Source organism: Triticum urartu, chromosome 6A, assembly GCF_056163025.1.
Source record: "Triticum urartu cultivar PI428250 chromosome 6A, HENAU_Tu73, whole genome shotgun sequence".
In the NCBI taxonomy this organism is placed as follows: Eukaryota; Viridiplantae; Streptophyta; class Magnoliopsida; order Poales; family Poaceae; genus Triticum; species Triticum urartu.
This window is the reverse complement of record NC_141878.1, coordinates 100,329,620-100,346,812: the sequence shown is the minus strand read 5'-3', so window position 1 is coordinate 100,346,812 and position 17,193 is coordinate 100,329,620. Positions and strand designations below refer to the sequence as shown.

The following is a 17,193-nucleotide window of genomic DNA, read 5'->3' as shown; positions in this document are numbered from 1 at the left end:
TATTTTAGAAAATTGATTTGGTCCAATTTTGCAACAATTATTTGGGAGGCCCTTCACAAAAAAACCTCCTTTTGGGCACTCGAAAAATGGAAAATGGTTTTTCCGTCCAAAGAAAATGAAAACTTCCTTAGGCAACATCGTTTGCCATTCCAATATGCACCCTTGTAGACATATTAATCACACAATGCGAATGTTTTCCATTTTTTTTGTGAATCTCCTATGCCGATTTCAAAATGTGATCAAATTTGCCCGCATGACCCTTCTTAGTTAGGTGGTTAATAATGCAAAACTATTGGTTTGTCTATGATGAAATAACTACTTTTGTATCTAAAAATGATTTTTTTAGAAAATAAATAGCAAACTATAAGATACATGTAGTTCAAAATACCTAGAAAGATTGGAAATGCAATCAAATTGATGATTATCCATGAAAGGTGGTCTAACTTAAGTGAAAATTTTAGTGATGCCATTTTGCAAAATATTTTTGGTAGCTGCCTCACAAACCTCCCTTGTTTTTAACACTAAGAAGAGTAATTTTTAATAGCTCATTTTCGAACCAATCAGGACGCAGCACACAGATCACCCCCCTGTTTTCGGTCTGAGCCGTTCGCCTCCTACTAATCCAGCGTCTCTCCCTTCCTCCCTCCTTCCCAAGAAACCCTAGGTCAAGCGCTGCCGTCTCCCTCTCCCCGATCCAGATTCCTCCTCCGCCGCCCCTCTCCCCGATCCAGACCCCTCCCCAGCCGCCCCTCTCCCCGATCCAGATCCGTCCTCCTCTGATGGCCTCCCCTCCGCTCCATCCTCCCCTTGGACAAGATCCGGCGTGCACGTCCCACACATCGACCGCGCCCTCCCACCCACACATCGCCGCCGCGACCCACCGTTGATGGAGCTTCTCACACGGATCGAGGCACCGCCGCCACCCCCACCCACCACCGCCGCACTCCTCCCTCGTCCCCATCTCCTCGCTGCCGCCATCTCCTCCCCGCCCCCCATCGCGCCACACCTGATCCCGGCGAGGACGTAGCAGTCGGCGCCCTTGCGCGTGACGGCGGCGGCGAGGTCGGTGCCCTCATCGAGCAGCACGCGGCACTGGCTGCGGGGTAAGGCCAGCGACGCCGAGATCTGTTGTGGCGCGACGCCGACGCGGTCCGCCACGACTGCCTGCAGCTTCTGCACGCCCAGCGACGGCTGCACGGTCACCATGCCCAGGTCCATGCTCTGCTCCCGCCAGGTTCGTCCGCACACCCACTCCCTCCCTCTCATCATCGCGCACATCTTCGGTGCTGTCAACGCCTGCCATGTCTGTCTGATCTCATCTCATCCGCTCTCTTCTCTTTTGATTTGCTTGGCTTGTCGTGCGTGCAGGGTAAAGGAGGAGGAGGCGGAGGAGCCGGGAGGTCCATATCGCTGGCCGCCTCCAGGGCCAAGCTTGCCGCCGCCACAGCCACCGCCAAGAAAGCTGCTACTACAGCTAGCGGTCGGGGCAAGGCCAAGGCCCCCAAGGTCTTCTCCCTCACCGGCCAGAAGTTTGAAACCCCAGAGGAGGTACTCTACTAATTCCCTCTCTCTTGAATTCTTCTTTCATCATAGTATCATACTTGTATGCTTCCAGTTCAAGCATCTAATTTGGGAACCCTTTTTGCAATGAATTTGGCTTTCCTGAATTCACAGAGGGAGCCCCTGAGGATCTTCTATGAATCACTCTCCAAGAAGATCCCATCCAGCGACATGGCCGAATTCTGGTATGTCTGTTAAGGCTGCAATCCCCACCCAGTTACTACTACTAGACTGATCGATCCATTGATTTCTCTGAATGTCACTCAAATCCTTAGCTACCTATCTAGCTTCCCTCCCTCCCTGCGCACACCTAGCTAGCTAATTACACTAGTAGTGTTGAGAAACAACTTCACTCTGAATTACCAGTAGTTAATGTAAGTTGATTAACGCGTTACATCTTACCTTGTGTTCATGTCGAATGCAAACATCAGTAGTATTGTTCTTTCTTTTTCGAGGAATGACAGCTTCAGTATGCATCTCCTCTTACCGATTCAGTCTTAAACTCAAAGTTAAGTAATTAATGTTCCAAACACAATAGATCAATCTTATGTAGAGCAGTACGTGCGGAACTAAATATTGGAAACACATGCAACGATCATGAGTATAGTAATTTTTTACCTTGATCAAATTTCAACCGGCGGAGGTTATATTCTTACCATCCACCAGTTTTGACAAATTGATAGTATTATTACTTGTAGCAACACAAGTGCAATCTTGTACTGCAAAATAGGTAGTGATCGGCTCGTGAAGGTAACCACGACCTCATCTATCCTTTAGTAGTAGAGGAGCTTTCTGCAGCAAGGGCACCACGCAGACCTGTGACCGTCAGTGGAGCTACCCAAAGTACCGAACCCATCATAACTATTCTACACTGAAAAGTTAAGAGTATACAGACCTGTTTTAATATTTGGTGACCAGGGCATATTCCAGTCCAACATCTATTACTTTGTATGCTGAATTTAAATTGGCTGTCACTATATACTTAGGAGGAAGTGACATAACAGTATATGCCTGTGCAGATTTATACATTGTTAAAATGGAGGCTTGGGAAGAACTATTTTCTTTGTAGTAATAATTCAGGAGTTGTTTGTTGCTTCAGTAGGGTGTCATACATTATAATCATCAGCTCATGTCGTCTGGGATCAAACATAGCTTTGAATTTACAAGAGTAAAGATTTATGTGAGAAGTACAAACCATGTTCAATTTTAACTAGTACAAAAATTATGCCCCTACTATAGTGATACATTCTGTACTACACTGTTGCTTCTATTTGCTTGCTTGATTACCTCTCTAAGGCAGCTTCGTTTTGTTCTTCTTCTTCATATGATACTTGCAGCATCAAGGGGATCTTTGACTGCTACCAGCAGGCCACCGGGACCAGCCTGTGGACCGAGAAGTATGAGGTTGGCTGCTGCTTCTCTATCTTGCCTCCATCCATCTTTTTCTTTAGCTATATCACTTTCTCCTTTCTTTGATGTGGCTGATTTGCTTCGGTTTGATATCATCTAGATCTGACTAGTTTGTACTTAGTCACTAGTGATGCACTGCTCTTTTTCCTTGTGATGCTCGAGTACTGAAGAAACTTGGGTAATATGCACTGGTCTTTTGCTTATGCTCTTGTGAGTTTGGCAAGTGATTGTTTGGGGAGTAGATGTAGTGTGTGCTTATGCTCTTCTGATATTTGCAGGAGTAGTTCATTCTTGGGACATTTTTTAAATCAATAATGTTCCTCATTGTGTTAAATCAAGCCTTGCAGAGTACAATATACACACTAGACTGTTTCTGAACGTGTTAAATCAACAATGTGTATGTGTTACTGTATCCTAGTAATTCTCTGTATCCCAGTAAAGCAAGATGCTTGTTATACTCATGTTCCTGATGATATTGGTGTACACTCAATTTGGTTATTTCTTCTAGTTCTGCTACTAGTTGATGTGTACTCCTAGTGCTTTAGTTGCTGTGTAGTAATACAAAAATATTAATGCTCAAATATGATGATCTGGCCTGCAGCGCACCTACAGTTTTCATTTCTATGATCAATTTAGAGAGTTGCACATGTCAGTATATTGTATACTAAAAAAATCCTAGATAGTGAGAACATTTTAGTCACTCCATGAACGCATACTGGTTAGTGTTAGTCATACTATTTATGTACATCTCATTTGCTGTCAATTCTTGTTTGTAAGTTATTGGATCCCTCATTGGCTACTATTTGATGTTCTATACACATTCTTAATCTTATATGTTCATTCTTGTTTTTTTCAAAGGTGAAGTGCGAATCCAAGTTCGAAGCTGTGAAGCATATCAACAAACACTAGCATATTATGTGTTGTAAATGTAGGCAGTAGTAGGCTTATCTGGGCTGTAGTATACTGTAACGTTTGTAATAGACTAATGCCGTGTTGTTTTGGACGAATTTCATTTGCTATTTGGATTGTTTGAAATAATGATTGTGTATATGATTTGAATACCCGTCAAATGGAAAGATAAGGGGGTCTAAGTTATAATGGTTGTTTGATAGATTTTGAAATTTTTTATGTATGGGACCAATTTTGTGATAAGCATGACAAGTGGGACCAATCTGACTGGTGGGACCAGTGGAAAAAAAGGATAAAAATAAAAAATTAGTAGATTGTAAAAGGCTGCATCTTAGAAAAAAGGCTGAATTAATGGCCCAAGCCCATGTAGCTAGCAAAAATGAACAAGAAAAAATACATTAAAAAGGCTGAATTGTTGGGCTAGGCCCATGTAGAAAACCGAATTAGACCGGGCTGAATCTTGTGCCACATCAGCTTACCACGCTGGATGCCTATGTGGCCAGGGAAGGTTGCTAGTGATCAAAAATTTGGTCGTGGAACCAATGACCTTTTACAGAGGTCAATAATTTCAGTTTATGACCGCCAGCTTTTGACCTTCTGGTTTTGGTCACAAAAAGGTCGCAAATGAAAAACCATGAGCTTTCAAAGACCAATAGTGAGGGTCACAAGTTGACATATTTCTTATAGTGCTTGTGAGATATTTGTTCTGAATGCGAGCTAACTCAATCATCTTGAAAGCTTCAATCTCTGTTGGGGAAAGAGATTGTGATGAGGTTGAAGGATGTCTTCTTCTACTACTGCCGGAACTTGATCCCCCATGGCCTTCTTGATCTCATCATCCTTGTTGATCTCTCCGGGCTCTTCTCTCTTCAGCTCCATCTTCATTAGCCAAGCATCGTTGCCCTCATTGTTGGAGGAGGAGGGAGACGACATGATGCCTGGCCTTGACAACCCTGACAGAAAACATCTTGAAACAAAAACAGGAGATATTTACTACTTCTTATTTTTCTATTTTCTTAAATATTTCAAAACGGAGAAAAATTGCCATTAGAACTGTTTTGGAGTCGGTTTACTTACCGCACCACGCACCTATTCCTTTTCGGAGTTTGAAACGTTTTGGAAAGTGTCCCTTATATATTCCTCCAGGGTTATGGTTTCAATAACATTAGTTTCAACATTTATGGGATTACTGGATATATAATGTTTGATTCTTTGACCGTTCACCACCCTCGGATTTGTGCCTTCGAAGTTGTTGATTTTTATGGCACCAGAACGACAGACCTCCTCGACGACGTAAGGACCTTCCCATTTAGAGAGGAGTTTGCCTGCAAACAAACTTAAACGAGAGTTGTATAACAATACATAATCACCTACATTAAACTCACGCTTTTGTATCATTTTATCATGCCATCTTTTAATCTTTTCTTTAAACAGTTTGGCATTCTCATTGGCCTGAGTTCTCCTTTCATCAAGTGAGATAATGTCAAAAAGCCTCTTCTCACCGACAAGTTTGAAATCATAGTTGAGCTCTTTAATGGCCTAATATGCCTTATGTTCTAGTTCGAGAGGTAAGTGATAAGATTTACCATAAACCATTTTATACGGAGACATACCGATAGGATTCTTATATGCAGTTCTATAAGCCCGTAATGCATCATCAAGTTTCTTGGACCAACTCTTTCTAGATCTATTAACGGTCTTTTGCAAAATTAATTTAAGTTCTCTATTACTTAATTCTACTTGACCACTAGACTGTGGATGATATGGAGATGCAGTTCTATGATTAACATCGTACTTAGCAAGCATTTTACGAAAAGCACCATGAATAAAATGTGAACCACCATTAGTCATTAGATATCTAGGGACTTCAAACCTTGGAAAAATAACTTCTTTAAGCATCTTAATAGAGGTGTTATGATCAGCACTACTAGTTGGAATAGCTTCTACCCACTTAGTAACATAATCAACATCAACTAAAATATGTGTATACCCATTAGAGGAAGGAAACGGTCCCATATAATCAAATCCCCAAACATCAAATGGTTCAATAACAAGTGAATAATTCATAGGCATTTCTTGACGTCTACTAATATAACCAATTCTTTGACATTCATCACAAGACAAGACAAACTTACGGGCTTCCTTGAAGAGAGCAGGCCAATAAAAACCGGATTGCAATACCTTATGTGCAGTTCTGTCTCCGGCGTGGTGTCCTTCATAACCCTCAGAGTGACACTTGCGTAGGATCTGTTCCTGTTCATGCTCAGGTACACAACGTCTAATAACACCGTCTACTCCTTTATAGAGGTGTGGGTCATCCCAAAAGTAATGTCTTAAATCATATAAGAACTTTTTCTTTTGCTGGTATGTGAAACTAGGTGGTATAAACTTAGCAACAATGTAATTAGCATAATCAGCATACCATGGAGCAGTACGAGAAGCATTTATGACAGCTAATTGTTCATCAGGAAAGCTATCATCAATAGGTAGTGGGTCATCAAGAACATTGTCTAACCTAGACAAGTTATCTACAACGGGGTTCTTACCTCCCTTTCTATCAATAATATGCAACTCAAATTCTTGTAGCAAGAGAACCCATCTAATAAGTCTAGGTTTAGCATCTTTCTTTTCCATAAGATATTTAATAACAACATGATCAGTGTGAACAGTTACTTTAGAATCAACGATATAGGTTCTGAACTTATCACAAGAAAACACAACTGCTAAAAATTCTTTTTCAGTAGTAGCATAATTTCTTTGAGCACTGTCTAGAGTTTTACTAGCATATTGAATAACATTTAATTTCTTATCAACTCTTTGTCCTAGAACAGCCCCTACAACATAATCACTAGCATCGCACATAATTTCAAATGGTAAATTCCAATCAGGAGGCTAAACACTAGGTGCAGAAATCAAAGCTTTCTTAAGTATTTCAAATGCTTCTACACAATCATCATCGAAGACAAAAGGAACATCTTTTTGTAAAAGATTAGTCAGAGGCCGAGAAATTTTAGAAAAGTCCTTAATGAACCTCCTATAAAAACCGGCATGACTAAGGAAACTTCTTATACCTTTGATGTCCTTAGGACACGACATCTTTTCAATAGCATCAACTTTGGCTTTATCAACTTCAATACCTCTTTCAGAAATTTTATGCCCCAAGACAATACCTTCATTTACCATAAAGTGGCACTTCTCCCAATTCAAGACAAGATTAGTTTCTTCACATCTCTGCAAAACTCGATCAAGGTTGCTTAAGCAATCATCAAAGGAAGTTTCATAAATGGAGAAATCATCCATGAAAACGTCAACAATCTTTTCACAGAAGTCAGAGAATATAGCAGTCATACATCTTTGAAAAGTAGCAGGTGCATTACATAAACCAAAAGGCATATGCCCATAAGCAAAGGTACGGAAAGGGCAAGTAAAAGTTGTCTTTTCTTGATCCTCTTTTAACACAGGTATTTGAGAGAAACCAGAATAACCATCTAGAAAACAAAAATGTGTATGCTTGGATAATCTTTCTAGCATTTGATCAATAAAAGGTAAAGGGTAATGATCCTTTTTAGTAGCTTTATTTAATGTGCGGAAATCAATTACCATTCTATAACCTGTAACAATTCTTTGTGGGATCAATTCATCTTTATCATTAGGAACAATAGTAATACCTCCCTTCTTAGGGACACAGTGGACAGGACTTACCCACGGACTATCAGCAACGGGATAAATTATACCTGCCTCTAGAAGCTTTAGCATTTATTTTCTTACCACTTCTTTCATCTTAGGATTTAACCTTCGTTGGTGATCAACAACTGGTTTAGCGTCTTTCTCCAATTTTATTTTGTGCTGGCAGAGAGTGGGACTAATGCCCTTAAGATCATCAAGAGTATATCCAATAGCATCACGGTGCTTCTTCAGAGTTTTCAATAATTTCTTTTCTTCATGCTCTGAAAGGTTAGCACGAATAATAACAGGATATATCTCTTTCTCATCAAGATAAGCATATTTAAGAGTGTCAGGTAAAGGTTTAAGCTCAAACACGGGATCACCCTTGGGTGGAGGAGGATCCCCTAGAATTTCAACAGGCAAGTTGTGCTTCAAAATATGTCCCTATTTAAAGAATACTTCATCTATTTCCCTTCTTTCATTCGTAAACATATCATTTTCACGGTCTAGCAAATATTGTTCTAAAGGATCACTAGGAGGCACGGCCATAGAAGCAAGACCAATAATTTCATCTTTACTAGGCAATTCTTTATCATGGGGTTGTCTATGAAATTTAGCAAAATTAAACTCATGAGACATATCCCCTAAACCAACAGAAACAATATCCTTATTGCAGTCTATCTTAGCATTAACAGTATTCAAGAAGGGTCTACCAAATATAATGGGGCAAAAGTCATCTTGTGGGGAACCGAGAACAAGAAAATCAGCAGGATATTTAACTTTCTCACACAAGACTTCAACATCTCTAACAATCCCAACTGGTGAATAGTATCTCTATTGGCAAGCTTAATTGTAACATCAATTTCCTCTATCTCAGCAGGTGCAATATCATGCATAATTTCTTTGTATAAAGAATGAGGTATTGCACTTGCACTAGCACCCATATCACATAAGCCATGATAGCAATGATCTCCTATTTTAACAGAAATAACAGGCATGCCTACAACAGGTCTATGTTTATTTTTAGTATCTGGTCTAGCAATTCTAGCAGATTCATTGCAGAAGTAAATAACATGCCCATCAATATTATCGGCCAAGAGATCTTTAACCATAGCAACACTACGTTCAACTTTAATTTGCTCAGGCGGTTTGGGTGTCTTAATATTACTTTTGTTGACCACAGTTGAAGCTTTAGCATGATCCTTTATTCTAACAGGGAAAGGTGGTTTCTCAATATAAGCAGTGGGAACAACAGGATCATTATAAGTGATAGTCTTTTCTTCAACTTTAATAGGTGAAACTACTTTTACTTCAATGGGAGGATTATATTTAAACCACTTCTCCTTAGGGAGATCAACAAGAGTAGCAAAGGATTCACAGAAAGAAGCTACTATCTCAGATTCAAGTCCATATTTAGAGCTAAATTCACGGAAAGCATCGGTATCCATAAAAGATTTAACACAATCAAACTTAGGCATTATACCTGACTCCTTACCTTCGTCGAGGTCCCAATCTTCAGAGTTGTGTTTAATTCTTTCCAATAAATCCCATCTAAATTCAATAGTCTTCATCATAAAAGGTCCAATACAAGAAGTATCGAGCATGGAGCGATTACTGAGAGAAAGCCGAGCATAAAAATTGAATAATCATTTCTTTTGAGAGCTCATGATTGGGGCATGAATATAACATTGACTTAAGCCTCCCCCAAGCTTGAGCGATACTTTCTCCTTCGTGAGGCCAAAAATTATATATATAATTACAATCACGATGAACCAGATGCGTAGGATAAAACTTCTGATGAAATTCCAATTTCAATCGTTGGTAGTTCCTTGATCCCATATCATCACATAGACTAAACCATGTCAATGCCTCTCCCTTCAAAGATAAAGGGAAGACCTTCTTCTTGATAACATCCTCGGGCATACCTGCAAGCTTAAATAATCCACACACTTCATCCACATAGATTAGGTGCAAATCGGGATGTAATGTTCCATCACCTGTGAAAGGATTAGCTAGCAGTTTCTCTATCATACCCGGAGGAATTTCAAAGTAAACATTTTCAGTAGGTTGAGGAGCAACTCTTTGCTCTACTGCTCAGGGTGAAGATACCCCGAACAAGCCCCTCAAAGGACTATGTTCCATAGTAACAAGTGACAGTAAATTTCAGCACACTATATAAATTTTTCCTTACCAAATTCCACCTACCAAAGGCGCTTCACTCCCCGGCAACGGTGCCAGAAAAGAGTCTTGATGACCCACAAGTGTAGGGGATCTATCATAGCCTTTTTAATAAATAAGAGTGTCATACCCAATGAGGAGCAGAAGGAAATGATAAGCGGTTTTCAGCAAGGTATTCTCTGCAAGCACTGAAATTATCGGTAACAGATAGTTTTGTGATAAGGTAATTTGTAACGGGTAACAAGTAATAAAAGTAATTAAGGTGCAGCAATATGGCCCAATACTTTTTGTAGCAAAGGACAATCCTGGACAAACTCTTATATAAAGGAAAGCGCTACCGAGGACACATGGCAATTATCGTCAAGCTAGTTTTCATCACGTTCATATGATTCGCGTTCGGTACTTTGATAATTTGATATGTGGGTGGACCGGTGCTTGGGTACTATCCTTACTTGGACAAGCATCCCACTTATGATTAACCCCTATTGCAAGCATCCGCAACTACAACAGAAGTATTAAGGTAAACCTAACCATAGCATGAAACATATGGATCCAAATCAGCCCCTTACGAAGCAACACATATACTAGGGTTTAAGCTTCTGTCACTCTAGCAACCCATCACCTACTTATTACTTCCCAATGCCTTCCTCTAGGCCCAAACAATGGTGAAGTGTCATGTAGTCGACATTCACATGACACCACTAGAGGAAAGACAACATACATCTCATCAAAATATTGAACGTATACCAAATTCAAATGACTACTTATAGCGAGACTTCTCCCATGTCCTCAGGAACAAACGTAACTACTCAAAAAGCATATTCATGTTCATAATCAGAGGGGTATTAATATTCATAATGGATCTGAACATATGATCTTCCACAAAGTAAATCAACTAGCATCAACTACAAGGAGTAATCAACACTACTAGCAACCCACAGGTACCAATCTGAGGTTTGGATACAAAGATTGGATACAAGAGATGAACTAGGGTTTGAGATGAGATGGTGCTGGTGAAGATGTTGATGGAGATTGACCCCCTCCCGATGAGAGGATCGTTGGTGATGACGATGGTGATGATTTCCCCCTCCTGGAGGGAAGTTCCCCGACAGAACAGCTTCGACGGAGCCCTAGATTGGTTCTGCCAAGGTTCCGCCTCGAGGCGGCGGAGTTTCATCCCGTGAGCTTCCTTATGATTTTTTCCTCGACGAAAGACTCCATATAGCCAAATATGGGCATCAGAGGGCCACCAGGGGCCCACGAGGTAGGGGGGTGCGCCTAGGAGGGCAGGGCGCGCCCCCACCCTCGTGGACAGTGGGTGGCCCCCCTCTGGTACTTCTTTCGCCCAATATTTTTTATATATTCTGAGAATAATTCCCGTGGAGTTTCAGGACTTTTGGAGATGTGCAGAATAGGTGTCTAATATTTGCTCCTTTTCTAGCCCAGAATTCCAGCTGCCGGCATTCCCCCTGTTCATGTAAACCTTGTAAAATAAGAGAGAAAATGCATAAGTATTGTGACATAATGTGTAATAACAACCCATAATGCAGTAAATATTGATATAAAATCATGATGAAAAATGGACGTATCACCCGGCAGCTGACGCAGTCCTACTTCGGGGTCCGACAGCGGCAGCGGGGAACGTGGGTCGCCGAGATTACAGATCGAGAGACCCACACCCGTCGGTGGCTCGGTAGCTTCCACACGGCCGAGCTCACGGCCTTCGGCACACGTCTGGTCCACCTTGTTTTGCCGGAGCCATGGGTGGTGAGCTCGGCTATGGCACAGGAGGACCGCGAGGTGTGGGAGCGTCTCGAGGCCGAGGCCGCCGCCGAGGCCTACATGCAAGAGCTCCGCCGGGAGCACCTGGAGCTCGTGGAGGCGAAGCGGGCGATCTTCGCCAGCGCGGAGGGCGGCAAGGTTATCGCGCTCTCCTCCGATGACGATGTCGAAGGCGGTGAGGACGGCGACACGGAGGGCGGCGAGGTTATTGCGCTCTCCTATGATGATGAGGTCAAAGGCGGCGGCGACGGTGGCGCGGAGGGCGTCGAGGTGGGCCCCGAGGACGAGGAGATCGACGTTGATGAGTGGAGGAGTGCCTTCCCCAACGACCCCGACGATGGTTCTGGACCGGACCCGGCTCGCGGCACACCATACATGACGAGGAAGGAATGGCTCGACCTCTTCTTCGACCGAATGTAGTTTAGCTTAGTTTAAATTTATGTTTTATGTTCGGTTATGCAAAACTATGTATGTTTATGTTTGAATGCATGCTACTTTCGGTTGAACCTGCTTTGAAATTGATCAAATTGAAGTTTACAACCTTAAGTTTAGGGGATCGACTAGAAAAAGCCAAAAATTGCTGGAGTATATATATATATACACTAAGGGTTTTAGTCCTTTAACTTTTTAAGGATCGCCTAGAGATGTCCTTATGACTTGTTTTTTTCCAGTTCTTCACAATGTGATGCTCTATGTATGCAACTATTTGCTGTGCAGTTCAATTTCATCAATAATAGTTTCAACAATACCACTATGAATTACGATATTTGGTTGCTGTTAAGGATATTGCAATTAACATGCCTTTTCGTTTTTCAATTGTTGTTTAGCAACATGCATTGTATTGAATGACTAAATATGCAATCCCAGGCTACATAGCAACAAGGAAGAGTGTTACCTTAATGTTCTGATGATGTCTAGATATACATGTAATCTTCTGGTATATAAGTTATTTTGACCTAGAAAAAATAAGGGGAGGACTTTCGGGACGGAGCGCCGCCGTCTCAAGGCGGAACTTGGGCAGGAGCACTTTTGCCCTCCGGCGGATCAATTCCGCCGGGGGAACTTCCCTCCTAGAGGGGGAAATCATCATCACATTATCACCAGCAACTCTCCCATCTTGGGGAGGGCAATCTCCATCAACATCTTCAACAACACCATCTCATCTCAAACCCTAGTTCATCTCTTGTGTTCAATCTTTTTACCAGAACTATAGATTGGTGCTTATGGTGACTAGTAGTGTTGATTAAAGCTTGTAGTTGATTACTATATGGTTTATTTGGTGGAAGATTATATGTTCAGATCCAATATGCTATTTAATACCCCTTGGAGTAGCAATTAGATGATGGGTTGCGAGAGTGACAGAAGCTTAAACTCCAGTTTATGCGCTATTCCGTAAGGGATCGACTGGATCCAAAATTTTAATGCTATGGTTAGAATTTATTATTAATACTTATCTCGTAGTTGTGAATGCTTGCGGGAGGGTTAATCATAAGTAGGAGGTTTGTTCAAGTAAGAACAGCACCTAAGAACCGGTCCACCCACATATCAAATTATCAAAGTAGTGAACACAAATCAAGCCAACATGGTGAAAGTGACTAGATGAAATTACCGTGTACCCTCAAGAACGCTTTGCTTATCATAAGAAACCATTTTGACCTGTCCTTTGCCTCAAAAGCATTGGGCTACCTTGCTGCACTTTTGCTACTATTACCGTTACTTGCTCGTTACAAATTATCTTGATATCAAACTACTCTGCTACTTATAATTTCAGCACTTGTAGATATTACCTTGCTGGAAACCACTTGTCATTTCCTTCTGCTCCTCGTTAGGTTCCACACTCTTACTTATCTAAAAGAGCTACAATTGATCCCCTATACTTGTGGGTCATCAGAGGCTGGCCAAGGGCCACACGAGCCACCAGGGCACGCCCAGGGGGTGGGCGCGCCCTAGTGCCTCATGGGGGTGGCCCCCTCTGGTATTTCTTTCTCCAATATTTTTTTTTATTCTAAAATAAATCTCCGTGAAATTTCACCTCATTTGGAGATGTGCAGAATAGGTATCTATGACATAGTTTTTTCAGGTCCAGAATTCTAGCTGCCGGCAATCTCCTTCTTCATGTAAATCTTGCATATTAAGAGAGAAAAGGCATTAGAATTGCTCCGCAAAGTGTTATATTGGCCAAAAAATTATAAATAACAGTAGAAAATCATGAAGAAAAATGGACGTATAAGTTACATGCCCAATTTTGGGTATTGTTGGGGCTATTATCATATTTTTAGAGAATTTAATCTTAATGGACTGTTAGCAATGTTTCGTTTACAGCATGCGCGGCTAGATCGTGCCTTAGTACGTTTGCAGTACTATTAGATGATGGTAGAGTATTTATTATATTGATCTTGTACGAAGTGAAAAGTAGGTTTTTATACATTTTCTTATAATTAAATCATGTTGAAATTAATTAGTGCTATCTACACGATCGATAACATAAATGGCCATTGCTACTTTGTATAATGCCTAAGGGAATAACATCATCGATGCAATGGATGCCACTAGAAGAAATCCTACTACTAATCCATTTGGGAGTACGAAAGAAATCATCACAACAATGAGGAGTGCATATCGAAGCTTCTTAAAGTTTATATGTTGGCTCGCATATCGTTGTTTTGGGTGTGCATAACATTAATTAGTGCGCGTTGCTCATCCATCTTGACTTTCTCCGCATCCATATTCACTTGCTTCTTGCAAGTATCTATCAAAGCAACGAGAGAGAGAGAGAGAGAGGCATGAATATCATGTTAGCGCCGCCAAGTGTAAATGCCGCTGGATGGAAACACCAATGTGCCTGTCAATGCTCAGTCTGGCAGACATCGAAATAGCAGTGCTCCAGAAAGTTGCACAAGCTACTACTTAGGGTCACACTGGCGGCATTAACTGGCCTGGCGTGCTTATACTTATTTGTGGCACAATCTCCAGTTTCATGTACCAGGCTTGCAACATCTTCTGCGCGGGGACGCCACTAATATCTTCAATGTTGCAGCATCCTACTTTTTCCTGGACGCTACTAGTAGTTAGTGAAATTAACGAGTGCGTCCTATTTGAGCTGAAAGTTGCTGCTAGTAAAATTCTATAAGGGGTATCTCTACTAGTGAAGTATTTCCCTCAGTTAAGAGCCAAGGTTCATCGAACCAGTAAGAGTCACCAAGCTACCAACTTTAGCAGTACATACACACAAACAAAAAATTGCTTGCACCCAACAAAGGCAAGGAGGTTGTCAATCCCCTTGTTCTTTCTAGTTACAAGATTAAAAGCAAATAGTGATAGTATAAAATGGCAAAAAAGTAAAAGAGAATAAAAACCAATTGTAGGATTCTTTGTATTGATCGAAAATAGACCCAGGGTCATAGGTTTATGAAAGTGCTAGTGATCGACTAGAGGGGGTGAATAGGCGATTTTTATGAAAGTCTTCAAAACATGGAAGTTTCAAAGACAATCGATAGAAATGAACCTATTAACATGCAGTGGAAGGTAGACTACACTAGGCAAGCCATAGTCAAGTATTCAATGAAGTGAAAGTACAAAGACTAATAGCAGCTAGGCAGTATAGATCGGAATGGAAGATAGTATGAAGCCAATCAGAACAAGCAGTCACACTGTGAAGACAAATAGATAATGCAAACAGGCAATGACTTCACAAGGACCAACTGTGAATAAAGAGATGGGAAGGATAGAACCATTTGCTCCTTGAAGACAAGGATTTGTTGGACCAGTTCCAGTTGCTGTGACAACTGTATGTCTGGTTAGGGAGGCTGAGATTTAACTTAGAAGACCGTGTCTTCATGTTATTCCCCTTGAGCTAAGGACACCCAGTCCTCGCCCAATCACTCTGGTAAGTCTTCAAGGGAGACTTCCAAACCTTCACAGGCTTCGTTCACCAGCGATCCACAATGACTCTTGGATGCTCAGAACGCGATGCCTAACCGGCTGGAGGATTCACAATCCTCAAGTGTAACAAGTCTTCAGATCACACAGACAGGAAGACTTCAGTGATGCCTAACACTCTTTGGCTCTGGGTGTTTAGGGCTTTGTCCTCGCAAGGATTTCTCTCTCAAAGGCTTCGAGGTGGGTTGCTCTCAAACGACAAAAGGCGTGCACTAACTCTGAGCAGCCAACCAATTTATGGTGTAGGGGTGGGCTATTTATAGCCACTAGGCAACCCAACCTGATTTTCCTGAAATGACCCTGGGTCACTAAGGAACTGACACGTGTTCAAACGGTCAGATTTCAAACACACGTGGCAACTTTACTTGGGCTACAAGTAAAGCTGACTCATCCAGCTCTGGATAAGATTTGCTCTCATTGTCTTCGCTTGAAGACATAGGATTTTGGTTAAGCATCACTTCAGTCACTCTGACTTTGTTCACTGGGACCCCACTTAACAGTACGGTGGTTCCTATGACTCAACAAAGAAGAAAAGGAAACAACAAAGCAACTAAGTCTTCGCGCTCCATAGTCTTCACTCAATGTCTTCTCTTCTCATAGTCTTCAATGTGAATATCTTCACATACCACCTTTGTCTTCAATGTCTTCATACATTTTTAGGGGTCATCTCCGGTAGGAAAACCAAACCATTGAGGGACTACTACCTGTGTTATCCTGCAATTGTCACAAACACATTAGTCCCTCAACCAGGTTTGTCGTCAATACTCCAAAACCAACTAGGGGTGGCACTAGATGCACTTACAATCTCCCCCTTTTTGGTGATTGATGACAAAATGGTTGAAGTTTTCAATGGGGATAAAAGTATGTGAAATTGTAAAGGATTTAAGTATTGTCTTCGTAAGTAGGAGGAAGGCTCCCCCTGAAGATGTGCATATAAGTATTTTGCTTTTGAATGCAAATGCACATGGCAGGTTGTACTTGCGGAGCTCCTCTTCTACTTATTAAGACAATTCATCATGCATGAAAGGATATAACGAAGATAATGACATGCATAATGAAAAATGGACGTCTGCAAAATGACTTCGCGCGGAATTTATCGTCGCACATGTGGAATTTATCATCGCATCACAATAGTGTCAAAAAAGATAGCAGACGACCATCAAGTTTAAGTGTTACAACTCAAAACGAACCAAATGTTTCAAAAGCGAGAGTTGTAAGCACTTGGAAATTGTAGCAAAAATAAAGCAACCACCCATATGGACCCGCTTGAAGACTATCAACTCATATGCTTCTCCCCCTTTTGTCAGCAATGACCAAAAAGGTTTGAAGACATAGAGCTTCTACTCGTTCCCATGAGGAGTAGGTGAAGCAGCAGGGTCGTCATTGAGGTTCGGTGGTGCGGAAGAACCTGGTGTAGTGTCGACACGCGCTGAAATTGGAGGATGTGAAGTAGCGTCATCTTGATCATCTATGACTCTGGCATTCATCGTTGCAGCTGAGGAGGAATAGTCAGAGTCTTCAAGAGAGGGAGTCCGACGCAAGTGAGCATTCCTTGGAGGAGTTGAGTCAAACTTGAATCTTTCTGTGAAGCCATCGTCTTGAAGATCAGCTTTAGCATTGAGCAATGCCAAACTCTTCCAAGACCTCCGACAGGTTTCATGTGTAACAAAGGCATTCTTGGTGGCAAGATTGCGAATGCGATTGACGTCCACCAAGAGGCTTTGTATCTGATGCTTGAGCCAGTCATGA

At 41.6% G+C, this 17,193-nt stretch overlaps 1 protein-coding gene across 2 annotated transcripts; it reads left to right on the top strand.

Annotated features, from left to right (window-relative positions):
* Nucleotides 1-1,075: 1,075 nt before the first annotated feature.
* On the top strand, nt 1,076-4,610 carry LOC147964227 (uncharacterized). 2 transcript variants are annotated; one of them, XM_087529171.1, is made up of 5 exons: nt 1,076-1,234; nt 1,369-1,548; nt 1,675-1,745; nt 2,898-2,964; nt 3,829-4,610. In XM_087529171.1, exons 1-5 carry the CDS (start codon nt 1,205-1,207, stop codon nt 3,877-3,879), a joined length of 399 nt encoding a protein of 132 aa, XP_087385297.1. In that variant the 5' UTR covers nt 1,076-1,204; the 3' UTR covers nt 3,880-4,610. The 2 variants fall into 2 exon arrangements, with proteins under 2 accessions (XP_087385297.1, XP_087385296.1); XM_087529170.1 differs by having other exon boundaries at nt 2,898-4,610.
* The last annotated feature ends 12,583 nt before the right edge of the window (nt 4,611-17,193 follow it).

What these genes read in the sequence shown, in the direction of transcription:
- LOC147964227 (XM_087529170.1), top strand. Translation starts at nt 1,205, where the DNA reads ATGCCCAGGTCCATGCTCTGCTCCCGCCAG. An exon ending in AGTTTGAAACCCCAGAGGAG is followed by an intron (nt 1,549 to 1,674) that starts GTACTCTACTAA and finishes CTGAATTCACAG; the next exon opens with AGGGAGCCCCTGAGGATCTT. An exon ending in AGCGACATGGCCGAATTCTG is followed by an intron (nt 1,746 to 2,897) that starts GTATGTCTGTTA and finishes TGATACTTGCAG; the next exon opens with CATCAAGGGGATCTTTGACT.